The sequence below is a fragment of the Micrasema longulum genome, unplaced genomic scaffold (genome assembly GCF_059751315.1).
Source record: "Micrasema longulum isolate JH-2025_06_02 unplaced genomic scaffold, ASM5975131v1 h1tg000340l, whole genome shotgun sequence".
Classification (NCBI taxonomy): Eukaryota; Metazoa; Arthropoda; class Insecta; order Trichoptera; family Brachycentridae; genus Micrasema; species Micrasema longulum.
Genome location: NW_028277543.1, coordinates 957966 through 972638, shown reverse-complemented (window position 1 = coordinate 972638; position 14673 = coordinate 957966). Strand labels below are relative to the sequence as shown.

At 33.0% G+C, this 14673-nt stretch overlaps 3 protein-coding genes across 3 annotated transcripts in view; 2 read left to right on the top strand and 1 right to left on the bottom strand.

The window, feature by feature from the left end:
* Positions 1-2810, top strand: part of Gcn5 (Gcn5 acetyltransferase) — a 28828-nt gene extending 26018 nt beyond the window's left edge. Inside the window, exons 19-20 of the mRNA XM_088225270.1 lie at positions 424-550; positions 1044-2810. Coding sequence (XP_088081396.1) covers positions 424-550; positions 1044-1110 — 194 coding nt within the window. The 3' untranslated portion in view covers positions 1111-2810. The remainder of the gene's footprint in view (positions 1-423; positions 551-1043) is intronic.
* Positions 2811-4586: 1776 nt separating this feature from the next.
* On the bottom strand, positions 4587-5850 carry LOC148282324 (splicing factor C9orf78). Its single transcript, XM_088225272.1, has one exon. The coding sequence runs from the start codon at positions 5733-5735 to the stop codon at positions 4809-4811; it is 927 nt and encodes a 308-aa protein (XP_088081398.1). The 5' UTR covers positions 5736-5850; the 3' UTR covers positions 4587-4808.
* A 261-nt stretch (positions 5851-6111) lies between these two features.
* Positions 6112-13015, top strand: LOC148282323 (ureidoglycolate lyase-like). The gene is given in 8 exon segments (XM_088225271.1): positions 6112-6512; positions 7614-7869; positions 8924-9251; positions 9823-9997; positions 10792-10900; positions 11838-12098; positions 12612-12675; positions 12678-13015. Coding segments are annotated over 8 exon segments (1644 nt in total). The 5' UTR covers positions 6112-6252; the 3' UTR covers positions 12869-13015.
* The last annotated feature ends 1658 nt before the right edge of the window (positions 13016-14673 follow it).

Below are 14673 nucleotides of genomic sequence, written 5' to 3'. Positions count from 1 at the left end.
CTATTTACAAACTGATTTTGATACGATGTAGTGGAATGTTCAGAAATTTTAATCAAATATCAGTTTCCGGTCTGCTACTGGGACTCTAAAATGAACAAATGATCGAAGTTATTTGATATTTTATACATAAAAATGATGATGAGCAATTGGTTCCAGATGGTACACGATTGATGGAATTTAACTGTTGCACAATTGTTGTTTTTTTTATTTTGATTACTATTTGTACTTGGTTACACAAACGATGACTCCAGAATTATGTGTAATGTCAGATTTGAAAGTGTTTTAAAGTCTTTTCTCGTTTTATAAGTACCGAGATGAATCACAAAAAAGGAAAGGAATGAATGAAATCTGTCAGAAATATTACCAAAAAATTATGTTCTAATTGATACAAAATACTAAATGTATTAAAACATTGCTTTCTAGACCTTCGCACAATAGGGGAACGCCTTAAGTCCCGTTACTATGTTGCGAGACGTCTCTTCATAGCTGACATGACCAGAATATTCACCAACTGCCGCCTCTACAACTCTCCAGAAACAGAGTATTACAAGTATGTTGATTTCAGAAATAAATTTTTATGACAAATTTCAAATTATTTTATTTACTCACGAGGTTTGATAAAAAAATACTCAGAATATATATGCAATAGGGTCTTCTCGCGTTTTTTTATTCTTTTTATTTTTAAATAAGCAACAAAATTACAAGTGGGATAAATTTTCTACTAAGGTTTAAAATATGCATATTTTGAATTACCCGAAAACGAGATGTTACGCACCCTGTGGGACAAACGGCACATATGACGTTTTGTCACCAAACTTGTATGCAATGTTTATTAGAAGCACAGTTGACGGTCATAACGTGTGATGTCAAAATGACGTAATGCCGAGTAAATGCCTAGACTTCTGTATTACCTTCTCAAAAATATTTTCCCTCTCTTGCAATAAATTTTGATCTTAATAACTCACCAGGGAGTGTAATATCCAGCCTTGTCCACAAGCGTTTGGATAAACATTTTTTTTTTTAATCTGTTATTATTTTTGCAGGTGCGCCAACGCTCTAGAGAAGTACTTCCAGACCAGGATGAAAGAAGTTGGCCTATGGGACAAATGATCTGAGTTTAACTTTGACGATTTCTTCTTGTCAGAAATCAAACGGAGTGTCTCACCTCTGCCGCCACCGCCACCTGTCGCACCTGTCCTCCCGCCCCCCGTCGCCAAGCCCTACCCCGTTCTGGACAAGCCCTCTGCTTCCACTTCCTACAAAATAATCCAGACCTCTGGCAAAAAACCTCTGTATAGAGGACCCGTGCTTCAAATAAGGGACGGTATTGTACAGGGTGTTAGTGTTAGTATGGACTCGATTGGATCATATGGGAAGAATATTAAAATGTGCGCTGATGTGTCAAATTACGAAAACGAAGACGATGATTAGTAGGTTTTATAAAATTGTAATTAAAATATTTTTTTGCAGGTTTCTGTCAAGGATATTAATATTTTTTTAGCTGAATCCTAATGATATTTTAGTGATGTACAATTATTCAAGTTGTTAAAAAAAAATATGGCGCTGGTGTTCTAATTGTTTTTATCTATAGTACCACTTTAAAAGCAGCAGTACTTAAATAGAACATCACTTATAATTTGATGTTCCCAGCATTAAAATAAATTATTATTGTACCTATTCGTTTTTTCTACTCTTTTTTGACAGATTCTACATAGAATAAGGTATTATTTTTTTAATATGTATTTTTCTTTTGAGGTGATATAAATACAATAGCTGCCTTATGATTAAGGCAACTTATTGTATATGTATTCCCCTTTTAAAAACTTGCATATCTCTATAGAAATATATTTTTATCTAACTTTTTTTTTCACATCAACAAATCATTCAACTAGAATAATATTTGAATTGTCATAACAATTTAAATTTATTAGTTTCTATAAAAAATAAGTACTAAAGCTGATAAATCACCGTGTTGTTATTTTGTTCACTATATAAAATGATTGATTAACAAATTAGACAAAAGAGATTAGACATTTCACCTTAAAAATTAAAACATTTTAGAGAAATGTTTTTGTTAATCCTAATAACTGCCTAGGGGCTAAAATCCAGTCCATGTCTACCAACATTTGGACAAACTCAAAATATTGTTGGTTAGATAGTTTGAAAATATCTACTTTTTTAGAAGTAGATTTGAACTCAATTAAAAGAATTTGATATATTTAAAAAATTGGAAACATCAGTTTTTCTGTAGTTTTTATATTAAATAACTTTTTTGTTTATAGATAGATAGTTTTATACTCATTCAAATGTACTCTGGTGGGATACAAACAAGTGTTTTATACAGTATGTCTTCTATATTAGTATTTTTTCTAAGAATTCTCTATAAATAAGATTTTCATACACTTTATAATTTCATTTCAGTTAGGAATTCAGTATTTATTATGTACTGCCAAAGCTAGAATTAATTTTCTCTTTGTGAAATCAAAATGCCTTCTAATTCTATACAATTTTAATTCTTAAGTACCCTTGTATGTAAATAAAAGCGACTAAAGCTTAAATTTAATATACATTTAAAATACCACACACATCATAGAGTTTCGTTAAATATTGTGTAGTACTAATTTTAAAAATAGTTGTTACTTTTTTTGTATGAATGTTTGTAAATATTTATGTACGTATTTAATGTTAATTAATTAGAAATATAAAAAGGTAAATGAATGGGAAGATTTTTTATTCTGATAACCCTGATGAACTTTTACCAAGGTTTAAATTAAAATATGGATCTTTATAATAAATCAAGTTCAATTGAATTCGGTCTTTTAACTAACCACTCGAATGCCAAAGCGTAGATCTCGGCTGTCAATTTTGGTACCGGTTGAGTGCCGGAGCTGAGATCTGCGCTTCAAAATCTTCAAGTGGAATTCGCCTTATTTTCCTAGTTATTGTGGACTTTAGGGTCTAAAATGGATTTTTCATACTACTTTTTAAACAAACAAATTAATTTCAGTTATTAACCAACATCGTTGGCTTCACGACAGTGCCAAAAATCGCACGGGGAACACGCATAAGAGTTGGCTGTTTAATGTATTGATGGTTAAACAGTTAAAATATCCATAACAATGTCAGGACAGAATGTTGTAAAATGGACACTTTTATAAGCCCGTGATTATAAAAAATGTTTAATCTTAAAAATGAAGGTATAAGAAGCAAACTTGGTAATCTCCATTGAAGGAGTTACTAAGATTTTTGCAAAAAACTCTGAAAAAAGAATTGTGAGATTTCTAATTATGCTTCACCAACTCAATGGAGAATGCTTAGTTTGCGGTGTCAAGTAGTATAATTGAATTTTGTGTTTGCAAGATTTAGAGAAGGTTTTGAATTGCGCTATTATTTAGGTGGGTAGGTTTTTATGTACAGTTTATTTTGACATCAATAACTAATTTTCCGTTTTTGGTGGAGATTTCTAAGTCTGCTTCTAACACCCTCAAATAATATAAGTAATAAAAATATTTTGATTATTTATTTATTAAAAAATAAATTATATTGTAAAATGTAATCTCACTTTGAACACATTTCTAATTACAATTGACCAAATTAATATAAAACCATTCCTATTAAGAAAAAATCACTAAATATTCTAAAACCAAAAAGAAGTACTTTTTTTCAATCCATACATAAGTTTTCATATAAATCATTCTAGTGTGCCAAACACAGCCGTACTTTGTATACTTACTTGGTTTGCCGACAGATACACACATCAATATAGGGTTATTGAACATTCTAACTAACTGTACACAGGTTTGTAACCATTTATGTAATTTAACATTATTTGTTTAAACATGGAGTTTATCGTTTAAATCTGGTATTTAAAAAAAATTAAGTTCATGATTTAAAAAAGTAATAGTAATTATATTATAAGCTATTCATTTTACAATGAGGAAGTTTGGCGCTATGAGAAATCGGATATAAAAAAATATTCCTTAGAGAGCATTTAATTGCATGGTGAAGTTTCTCAAAAAAGTATGAAAATATTTATCCAAATGGTTTTAGTAAAAATGAAATACTTTGAAACGTCACAAGTTCACGTGAACATGTGATAACAATAACCAATAATTTACATCAATGTTTTGAGTACGTCCAAATGCTTGCAGACTGGCTGGATTTCCTCCCTAGGGAGTTATTCATATTTAAATTTGTTGCAACAGAGCGGGAAAACATTTTTGAGAAGGGAATATGGAAGTCTAGGCATTTACCAGGGCTTATGACCTGTCATTGGCTGGTTTAAGTGGCTTCACACACTGTGACATTCACCATTCTGCCTATGTTTTCCTCAACAGATGGAAGAGTTAAGGAAATGTAGATGTTTAAACATAGGCAGAATGGTGAAGTGGCCATTTAAATCAGCCAATGACAGGTCATAAGCCCTGTAAATGCTTAGACTTCCATATTCCCTTCTCAAAAATGTTTTCCCACTCTGTTGCAACAAAATTAAATAATTTACGTTGTGATAGATTTTCGGTTTCTAAGTAGCCATGTTTTGATGGGTATGGGGTTCTATTTTTTAAACATCAGGAAAACTCACTGACTTGAACTTGTAAAGTTGTGGGCAATGTAATTTCAAAATTACAAAACTTAAAAAATTCATAGCACTGACATAAGGAACATAAAATTATTATTTTTTTATATAGTTTGGAGTCTTAGATAGAAAATAATATTTATAGTCCAGTAACGGATACGTCTAATCTTGGGCAAGGGAAGAATAGATAAATTTGCATAAACAGGAATGATCAATATTTCGTTACTCAATTTTAATATCTCCTAAATTGTTTTTTGAATTTTTCATAATGGTAGTCATCAGTGGCTCTTTCGCCTTTTTCCTTCTTGGTTGGTATAATCAATGTGGGAGGCTCCATATTGACGCTGGATATCTTTTTCACTTCGGGTTTTTCCTCTACAGGCGGTTTTTTCCGCTTGGGTGCATCGGTATCTATATTAAACCTATTATGTTGAACAAAATTGACTGCCATGTTCGTGGGGACAAATTGCGAGGGGCCATCTTGTTTGTTTCGCCTTTCCCATAGTAGTCGAAGTTTTGCATCCTCTGTAGCTTCAATATTCTTGATTTTGGCCTCGATTCCAAGATCAACTTCTGGGATTCCGCTGAGCATTTGATTTGATAACATTTCTTCAGATCTGTGTGTGGACGACTGCCTTAAATGGTCAGGTAACGACTGCAACGCCGCTTCTTCCGGTGATAAATATTTATTAGGATCTGCTAAGTCTTTACCTGTGTCGTCGGCTCCTTTTCTCTTTGCTAATTCTTCGTCTATGTATTTCATCATCTCTTCGTCCTCGTCGCGCTTGTTCGTTTCGGCAGAAAATTGTGTTCCGATTCCCGTATCGTAAGCGTCGTCAACTTGTTTAACTTTGCCGCTTTTCAGAGCTTTCATGTTCACCATTCCACCTGATTTTATTTTATACGGATCTTTGCAAGTCAGTTCCTCTTCCAATGATACTTTTTGGCCAACGGCTAGGCCGATGACACTGACTCCTTTTGGTCGCTCACGAAGTTTTTGAACTTCTTTCGTCTCTTCTAATTTTGATATAATATCCGCTTCATTTTCGGAATCACTGCCTTCGGATGATGACTTTCTTTTCCTTATTGGTTTTCTTTTAAGGGACTTGAAAACTATTTTTTCTGTGTTTGCGTTACTTGAAGAAGCGTCATCGTCCATTATTGCAGACGTTTTTCTGTATCAAACGTTTAAAATTGAAAATTGACATACAGTTGACAGTCCTGTATTCACAAATAACCTCAAACTTTTAACCATAGAGAAAACACAAACAAAGATTCGCAATCTTGTTAGTTGAAAAATGTGATAGACAAAAAGTCCACTGTGTTCAGGATAAGGGCGGAAAGGGTCATTTGATTTTGTCTCTGTTTTAACATTTATTGTAGGGAGGGATTTTTGAATAATTTTATTTCTCTGATATTCTGTATTCTTCAACTATTCAATGTATCAACATATTTTTATAAAATATTTTTTCTCTACGCAAATTTATAATAGGTCAAAGTTCAAAAGATAAGTTGTGTCTTTACAGTTCAAACAATAAAAAATAGATAAACATTGTTTGAGCTAACAGTATAATCAGATAACAATATTATAATATATGCATTTTAACTTCTTAACTTGTAGACTTCAAAGTGCAGTGAACTGAATCGATTTGATTAATATTAATTGAGTGTTCAGAATGTCACTTGAAAATGTAATTATTATTCAACCCGCACCATACAAGCTGGAGGAAGCGCAAAAACAAATATTTTCAAAATCAGCACTTGTTTTTATAACTGATATTGTGAATGAATTTGACGGGAGAATTGAAACATTGTACTGTGATAGGTTGAAAAATAAGCAATCATTTTCTAATAATGATAAGTTGCCAATAATAAAATCATCTCCAGAAAGATCTGACAAATCATGGAAAATTGCTCCGCTTCCAAACAGATTGAAGTAAGAATACTCATTTTATTCCATTCTATAATTAAACATTCCATTATGTAACATGTGTGTTTTGGTTTGGCTACTTATAAATTCTAATTACTTTGACGCAGAAACTCATTTGGAATTCAGTTTTTTTCAAGTTTTAAATTAATTAGCAAAATTTACTTGCATTATAATTTTGTTGCATTTTTTTATGTAAAAAAGATTATTAAAAACTCATTAACTTTTTATATTGTAAATATCTTTACCATTTAAATTTACTTATTTAAATATGTATATGTATATTCTGTCTGTGTCCAGGAGGATGGACAATACAGTTCTATGTGTGAAATAGAACCAGAATCCTGGACGAGTATTTTTGTAAAAATCTTAAAAACGAAATCGAGTAGCGAAAAGTCTGTCTCATAGTGTAGAGGTTGGCACGTTTTTCTACCATGCTTGAGGTCCTGGGTTTGATTCCTGGCAATGAAATATTGATTTCAAAGGTGGTTCTACACTACAATATTTCATTGTTCTTGGACTGGTACCTGAAGCCTAAAGTTGATCACCTTACTTTCTGTGTAACAGCTGATCCGGGTACTCGAGCGATTGGGGTACCTACTTATACAGTGCCCTAATCACCACTGAGTGTTAATAGGGAGAAATGAATTCATGATATATTTTAACTAATTTCAAAGTAATGTAATATTATCATTGCATGTAAAGTTCTAAAGGTTTTTGGAGAGGTATTTTATAACCAATACATAGAAAATGTAATTACAAATAATATTAATTTACGTGACATGCGTCGACCTTGTTGTGCAATCGTCAGCGTGTTTGCCTACCATGCAAGAGGTCTCAAGTTCGATTCCCGACATGGTTGATATTATTTCGTAGTCCCTGAACTGGCACCTGAAGCGTACGACTGATCATCTTACCTTCATGAAACAAAAACAATTAAGATACGCCGCAATTAGTGTACTTATGCAGTGCCCTATGCACCATTAGGTGCGGGAAGGGAATAATGATGATATGTTTAGTTCTGATAATTATATTAGATTATGACGAAAACGTTGTGTATGAACAAATCAATTTGCTTTTATGGGTCTCAATAATTTATTTTTTTTTCAGATGCAGACGTGTGGATATTGGTGATGTATCTCCCTCAAATACCGCCCACTTTGTTGATTCTCTGAATTGTGATGCACAAGGGGTGCAAGTCGATTTTGACGACGGACACTGCCCAACATGGAAGAACCAAATCCTAGGACTCTACAATGTCATACAAGCTGTTTACGGGAAGCTAAATGGGACAAGAAATATCAGCACTTGTCCCATCTTGATGTTGAGACCGAGAGCTTGGAATATCATAGAACATAATGTTTTGGTTGGAAAATATTATTTATTTTCTAATTCTGTAAATTTGACGGGCGCTGTGGCGCAGTTGGTTAGACAGCCAACTATGAAACTGGCATCGCGGGTTTGATTCCCGTCAATTACAAGATTTTTTTTTCTAATTTGCCTGGGTGTTGTGATGTATTTTTCATAACTTTCCATATCCTCTTTCCCACCTGCTGACAAGCCTCTAAAATAAAAGCTTATTCTTAGGTAATTCCTTTTATTAAAAAAATCTCAGTCTGGAACCAATGGCAATACTTGCAAAGTTCCAATAATACATTTCTCCAAGTCACTGCAGGGTGGATTTACTCACTTCTGTTCTCTGTTCTCGCTATAAAAAAGTTGAGACCACTATAAGGACTGTGTTACAGCGTCCCTCATTTGGGCTGATGTAGTTTTTGTGTATTGTAGTCTTATTTTATTTTAGTTTATTCAGAAAACATATAGTCATACATAATAAGTGATTTTCTAACATAAAAAGACCAATGAAGTTTTAATTTTTTTCTTTCTTATGCGTAATTTGTACCGTACCGCAGTCGGCAGGTTTGTGTTATATTGGTTTATGTGTTATTTTCAATGCCGAGTAGCATGATGTTTTGAGGCGCACTCCGTCATCTCCATTATATAGATGTTTATAAATTTCAATGGCCTCCTTTATCAGGCGAGTTTAGTGGCTTTTGAGACCACCTAATATTTCAAGATCGAATGAAAAGTCATGTTCCGTCTCTATATTATAATGTGCGGCTAGTGTTGATTTATCGGGATAACATCATGGTACCTGGTATTGAATATAACACATAACGTCGTAAACAGATACAACACAAACCTGTCGACTGTGGTACGGTACAAATTCCTCATAAGACTAAAACTACATCAGCCCAGATGATGGACGCTGCAACACTGTCCGAAACGTTGGGTAGAAGGAGATAATACATGGCATAATAACCCGGGAAACAACACAAAAATCTGCAAGGCCTTGAAAAGTTAGTAAAAACTATAAGTATTTACTAAGTTATATTAACATTAAATTTGTTTTATTTAAGTTAAACGGAAAAGAAATTCCCGGAGCGTTGTTAGACTTTGCTCTTCTTATGTTTCACTGTGGAAAAAGGCTCACAGAGACAAACAGTGGTCCATTCTTTTATCTTTCTAAACTTGAAGGAGCCTCGGAAGCCAAACTATGGAACGACATATTTCTGTGGACACAAAATAAATTGGATATTCCACGAGGAACAATAAAGGCATGTGTCCTTATAGAAAATATATTTGCAGCATTTGAGACGGTTAAGATTCTGTTTGCTCTTCGGGAGCACTCTTTAGGATTGAATTGTGGGATTTGGGACTATATTGCATCTATCATTAGTAAATTCGGTAAGTTCAAATAATTATAACTAACGTACTTATGAAGCTTAGTTGAAATATTATGAGAACCTTGTATTTGTAATGTGGTCTCTCTAGGAAATTATTAGGATTCGTCTCACGTTCAGTTCACATCTCGAAGGCCTCCAATCTTTTTCGATCGCTTTCACCTATGCTATGTCTCGCAACCATATATTATATGAATGTTATAATTTTTTATACTGATTTACGCTTATATTATGGGGGAGAAATGCATAGAAATCGGGATCATGTGAAGAATTTAGAAAGGTTTTTGTAAATCAATGAAAATATTTGAGATTATTTTTTCTATGTATTTTTACCTAAGACACTTTTTTGATAAGATATTTATATTGTAGCAACGGGAAATTCCCAGATGACAAAATGTTTTTTGTTTTTATTTAAGAATTCAATTGGAAGTTAGAATTCAATATTTTTTTATAAATATTCATATTCCTATTACATAAGGCGGTATAAGTTAATTTAATATATTTTTTACTATTCATGCAAATTAACTGTCATTTAAAAATAATCAGAGTTTTAATGTTTTTTTTTTCTTATTAAGGTAATAGGCGAGATTTCCTTCTGCCAGATAAGAAGAAGCACGTAAATGCTGATAACAAATTTCTCCAAGCTTACTTGTTGATGGTGGTGAGAGATTGTCACCTTAGGGGGGCTCCGGCTACTGGAGGAATGGTGGCCCCTGTACTCAAGCCAGCCATGGACGGTTCATGCCCAGAGTTAGTAAAGAAACATCTTTTTTATAGCACATTATTTAATCAGTAACTTTGTGTAAGATTTTTAACCGACTGGTTTGGAGCTACTAGCTACTAATATCCCAAAACAATGATACTCTGGGGCCATTTGCATTTCCATTTACGTCCAAATGTTTGTAGACTGGATTTCACTCCCAAGGCAGTTATTAATACATATCTAAATTTATTGAAACAGAGAGGGAAAATATTTTAAAAAAAGGGAATATGACCTTTCATTGGCTGGTTTAAGTGGACACTTTACACACTGTGTAACAGGCAGAATGGTGAATGTTACACAGTCGGCCACTTAAACTAGCCAATGACAGGTGTGCCAACTACACTGTGTAACATAAGCAGAATGTCGAATATTACACAGTTAGACACTTAAACCAGCCAATGACAGAACATAAGCCTAGATTTCCATATTTCCTTCTAAAAAATGTTTTCCCTCTCTGTTGCAATAAATTTCGATCTAAATAACTCCCTAAGGAGGAAACTGTCTACAAACATTTGGACATACTCAAAACATTGTTACTTCTTATGCTTCAAATTAATTCTATGTTAATTTTCTTTTCTGTAGGTTTGATAACATTTATCAGCATTACGATGAGTACAATGTATGGTTAGCTATTTTTAAAAAGATTATTTGGAAACAATTTTATTTATTTTATTTAAGATCTTTAACTTTAATTCTTGGAAAATTAAAATATGTTTGTTTATTCAATGTACATAAAGTATTCAAACTCCAACTGAGGTTTTGTTATTTGTATTTTCTGCAGGAGTGCTCTGGTGATTGATAACGTAATCAAAGCGAAACTTAAGGAAATAACAGCAGGAGTAGACGGATTTCTTGTGTATGATCTGAGGATAGTTCCATTTATAAATAAGGTAAGAATTTCAAAGTCTGATTCAATAATGTTCCAATTATAATCATCATTGGCTCTACAGCCCGCTATGGGCCCTGGCCTCATCTAACATTCATCGCCATCTCCCTTTATCCTGGCATGTTACACTCCAGTCTCTGATGACAATAGCATCCACATCCCGCTCACTCTATCCAGCTATCGGAGTTTGGGTCTACCAACTTTGTGTGAAGTATCTTATCGGGCACTCTCTTTTCACTGATTCTCTGTACGTGCTTCTGCCCATCGCAGCCCTCCTATTTTGTTGGGCTTGTTGTAGATATTGTAGACTTCTTCGTTGTACGGTATTCTCTAAACTCTGTTTTCCTGCACAGCTCTGAATATCTAGCTCTTTCTTAGTATTTTCCTGTCAAATATGAGGAGAAATGTCTTTTTAATTAATACCCAGCATTCAGAGCCTTACATGAGCACAGGGCGTAGTAGTGTTTTATAGATGATGAACTTTGTTTATCTCGGCAACACTTGGGACGGGAGATGTCTTATAATAGTATTCAAATAGTATAGATTTAATGAAACGTGTTATTTTGATTTACTTTGAAAAAAAAATACAAGTTATGTGCTTTTAATCATACACCCATCTGCACCCTATGATACATAAGGCATTTCATTGGTAAACCAAGTTTCAATTGAAAGTAAAAAAATGACGAGTTTTTATAATAGTGACAATACTTCACTTTTTATAATACTTTGGACTGCATCCAAAGAAACGGTAATTTGGGAGACAATGATGTTGGTCAATTTAATGCAAATACAGCAGAACTCTGTTTATCCGAACTCCAGTCATCCGGATTGCCAAATATCTAGATCGTTATTAGGAAATAAAAAAAAGGAGAAGTTTTCAGTTTTAATTTAACTGTGCAATTAGCTTTGCTGTATAATAAATTTGTTTATATTTATTTCAGTTATGGAACAAGCAGTGCTCAACATTACCAAATCAAATAGACACTATTATTCCCTCCATAAATGTCCAGGCTTCTGATCTCTTGCAAATTCCGGATGGCGGAATGTATCTGGATGGCTTAAAACATAATATTGCTGTATCTATACTTTTCTTCTATCACTGGCTCGCTGGAGTGGGACATTTCTTTTATAATGGTCTGGTAGAGGACTCTGCTACGGCAGAGATCTCGCGTTGTCAAGTTTGGCAGTGCATACGACATAGGGTAGGTACTTGGTTTTATTTCAAAGCTTCATTTATTTATGTAACAATTCTAAAAACTAATTAATTAAAAATTAATAATTGTAAAAACATCAAATGTCTAAAATTTTCCAGAAATATATTATTGGATTTTATTATTCTGTCTATGTGTCCAATTACGGTATTTTGTGGACGATAAGACGCACCCCAAAATTAATGTATCTACCAATTTTTAGAAAAAAAAAAATGTTTTGGACGATAAGACGCATCGAACCATAAGACACCCCAATTTATGGTTGAGTTTTCAGAGTAAAAGAATTGCGTCTTATGGTCTGATCTAAAAATATGGTAATCGTTCTATCTAAATATTTCTAAAAAAATCATAGGTACCTCTCAAATACACTGTTAAAAATACATGTGTAGATTGGCAGGGGGGAGAAAAAAGTTCTACCAGGAAGTCTCATCCACTTCAAAATAGGTCAGGGATGGAGTGTATCAATCGACCTTCATGTATATTTAATATATCATCTTTGTCTAGGTTATATTGGAAGGTGGCCAGGAGGTAACATTTAAACTGGTGGAAAAAATTGCTTCGGAATTTGCTGTAATTGCTCATCGCTCCTGTGTCGGTCTGGAGAGGAAAGGAAGAGACTCAGTGCAGCCAAATACATGTGTCTAGAACTCTTCATCATGAGAACCCCCCCAGACTTCATCACAACTTACTTGAATGACAGTCACAAATTTAGAACTCTGCATAATAAGGCCCTGGTTTCTAGAGTTAGGAGCAATCTGTAAAGAGCTATGAAGAATATTTTGAATATGTCCAATGTAAACAAATACTGGATCTAACCTTCTTAGATCAACTTTATGTTCTTTTTCTAGTTTCGATTTTTTAGGAACATTTTTTTAAAAATGTATACAGTTTTATTATACTTTGGACTACATCCAAAGAAACGGTAATTTGGGGTGCAATGATGTTGGTCAATTTAAAACAAATACAGTACAACTCTGTTTATCCGAACTCCAGTCATCCGGATTGCCAAATATCCTTCGTTATCGTTATCAGGAAATAAAAAATAAAAGATAAGTTTTTAATTTAAATTTAATTGTGCAATTAACTTTGCTGGACACGTCTGAGCAAGTTTTTAATGTGATTCTAACTCGCTGTATTATTTCAAAAGTAATAAAATCTAGCACTCATTAGCCCAGATAATTAGAGTTTTACTGTACCTATGTTATTTATTTCTATATTGTTTTATAAACTAATATGTGTTTTTTTAATGTCATTTAGCAATATTTATGTAGAAATTATCAATAAAAAAACATAACATCTTTACAGCTATTTTTACAAAAAATGTAATGTAGCGGCCTCTGTGGTTGAGACATTTGACTCACATACAAAAGATTCCGGGTTCGATTCCCGGTGAGAACACAAACATTATATGTGACTTTTCACAAGCCTGGGTGTTGGCTGTAATTGGGCCTCCTGACCTGGGCCTCGATTATCTTCGACTGTCTATAAAGAAAAACCGATATATTGAACATGTTTAGAAGAAAAAAATGTATACATATTCAGCTTTTCATACAGAAACCTTAATTTTACTTTGTAGATAAAATTTAAGATAGATGTTAACTTCCCATTGTAATCGGGGCCCTGTTGTGGTGCAAAAAAAGTAAATTAAACAAATCAACAGTTATAAAAAAAGTTAGCTTTAAAAATAATGTAAAATATTATCAACGTAGTACACTCAGGGAAATAAGTACGTAGTAACAAATTGTAGTTTTAATAAAAATATTTTGTATTTTATTAGTTTACATGTAATCGATAAAAAAAAAAGTAGTGGCTTTTTTTAAAAAATATTTCTGTATTTTAAATATTATTTTTCATTATTTGTAGGCCGAATAAATAAATATACAATACAATTTTTTTTTTCTTATGTTCTAAAAAGGTATTTAAAATTTCAACTAATGGTCCATATAATATATCTGTACCTCAAAGGCAGACGGATGCAAATCCAGAATTTAGTGAAACGACATTTCGATTTTCGCATCCAGTTTATGATCATGTCCATTGATTTTGAAGAAACGTAAGCCTTATAATGAAAGAACCAATGTATTAAGATACTGAAAATACAAATTAATGCTATAAATTATTAGAAATCACATAGAGAAGTATATTCTTTGGGCCTGTTTTGAACATTTGATGTTTGGATTTGCATCCGTCTGCCTCTGAGGTACAGATATAATGCCTACAATAATAATATATATGTGACAGTTACTTTTGAAATAACTTCACTTAAGTTTTTAATATTTTGAGAAGTTTACCGAGACGCCGTTCTGTCCCTTTTTAAAAGCTTTAACAACTTCAGATATGGTGTCCTAAGAAAGCGGTGCTGTTATCTAGCAGCCATGACATATTGTAATGCGGTGGACATAACAAGATGGCCGTCTTAAGATGGTTCATTAACAAGTGACCAGAGTTTGGAAGGGAGTGAGGTGTTTAAAAATCAATATTTCGTACAAACTTCAGAATTTCCATGATTATCTTACTAAGTCAATCCAAATTTTGTCATTTTTGATAGTCTGAATTTATGTTTGCA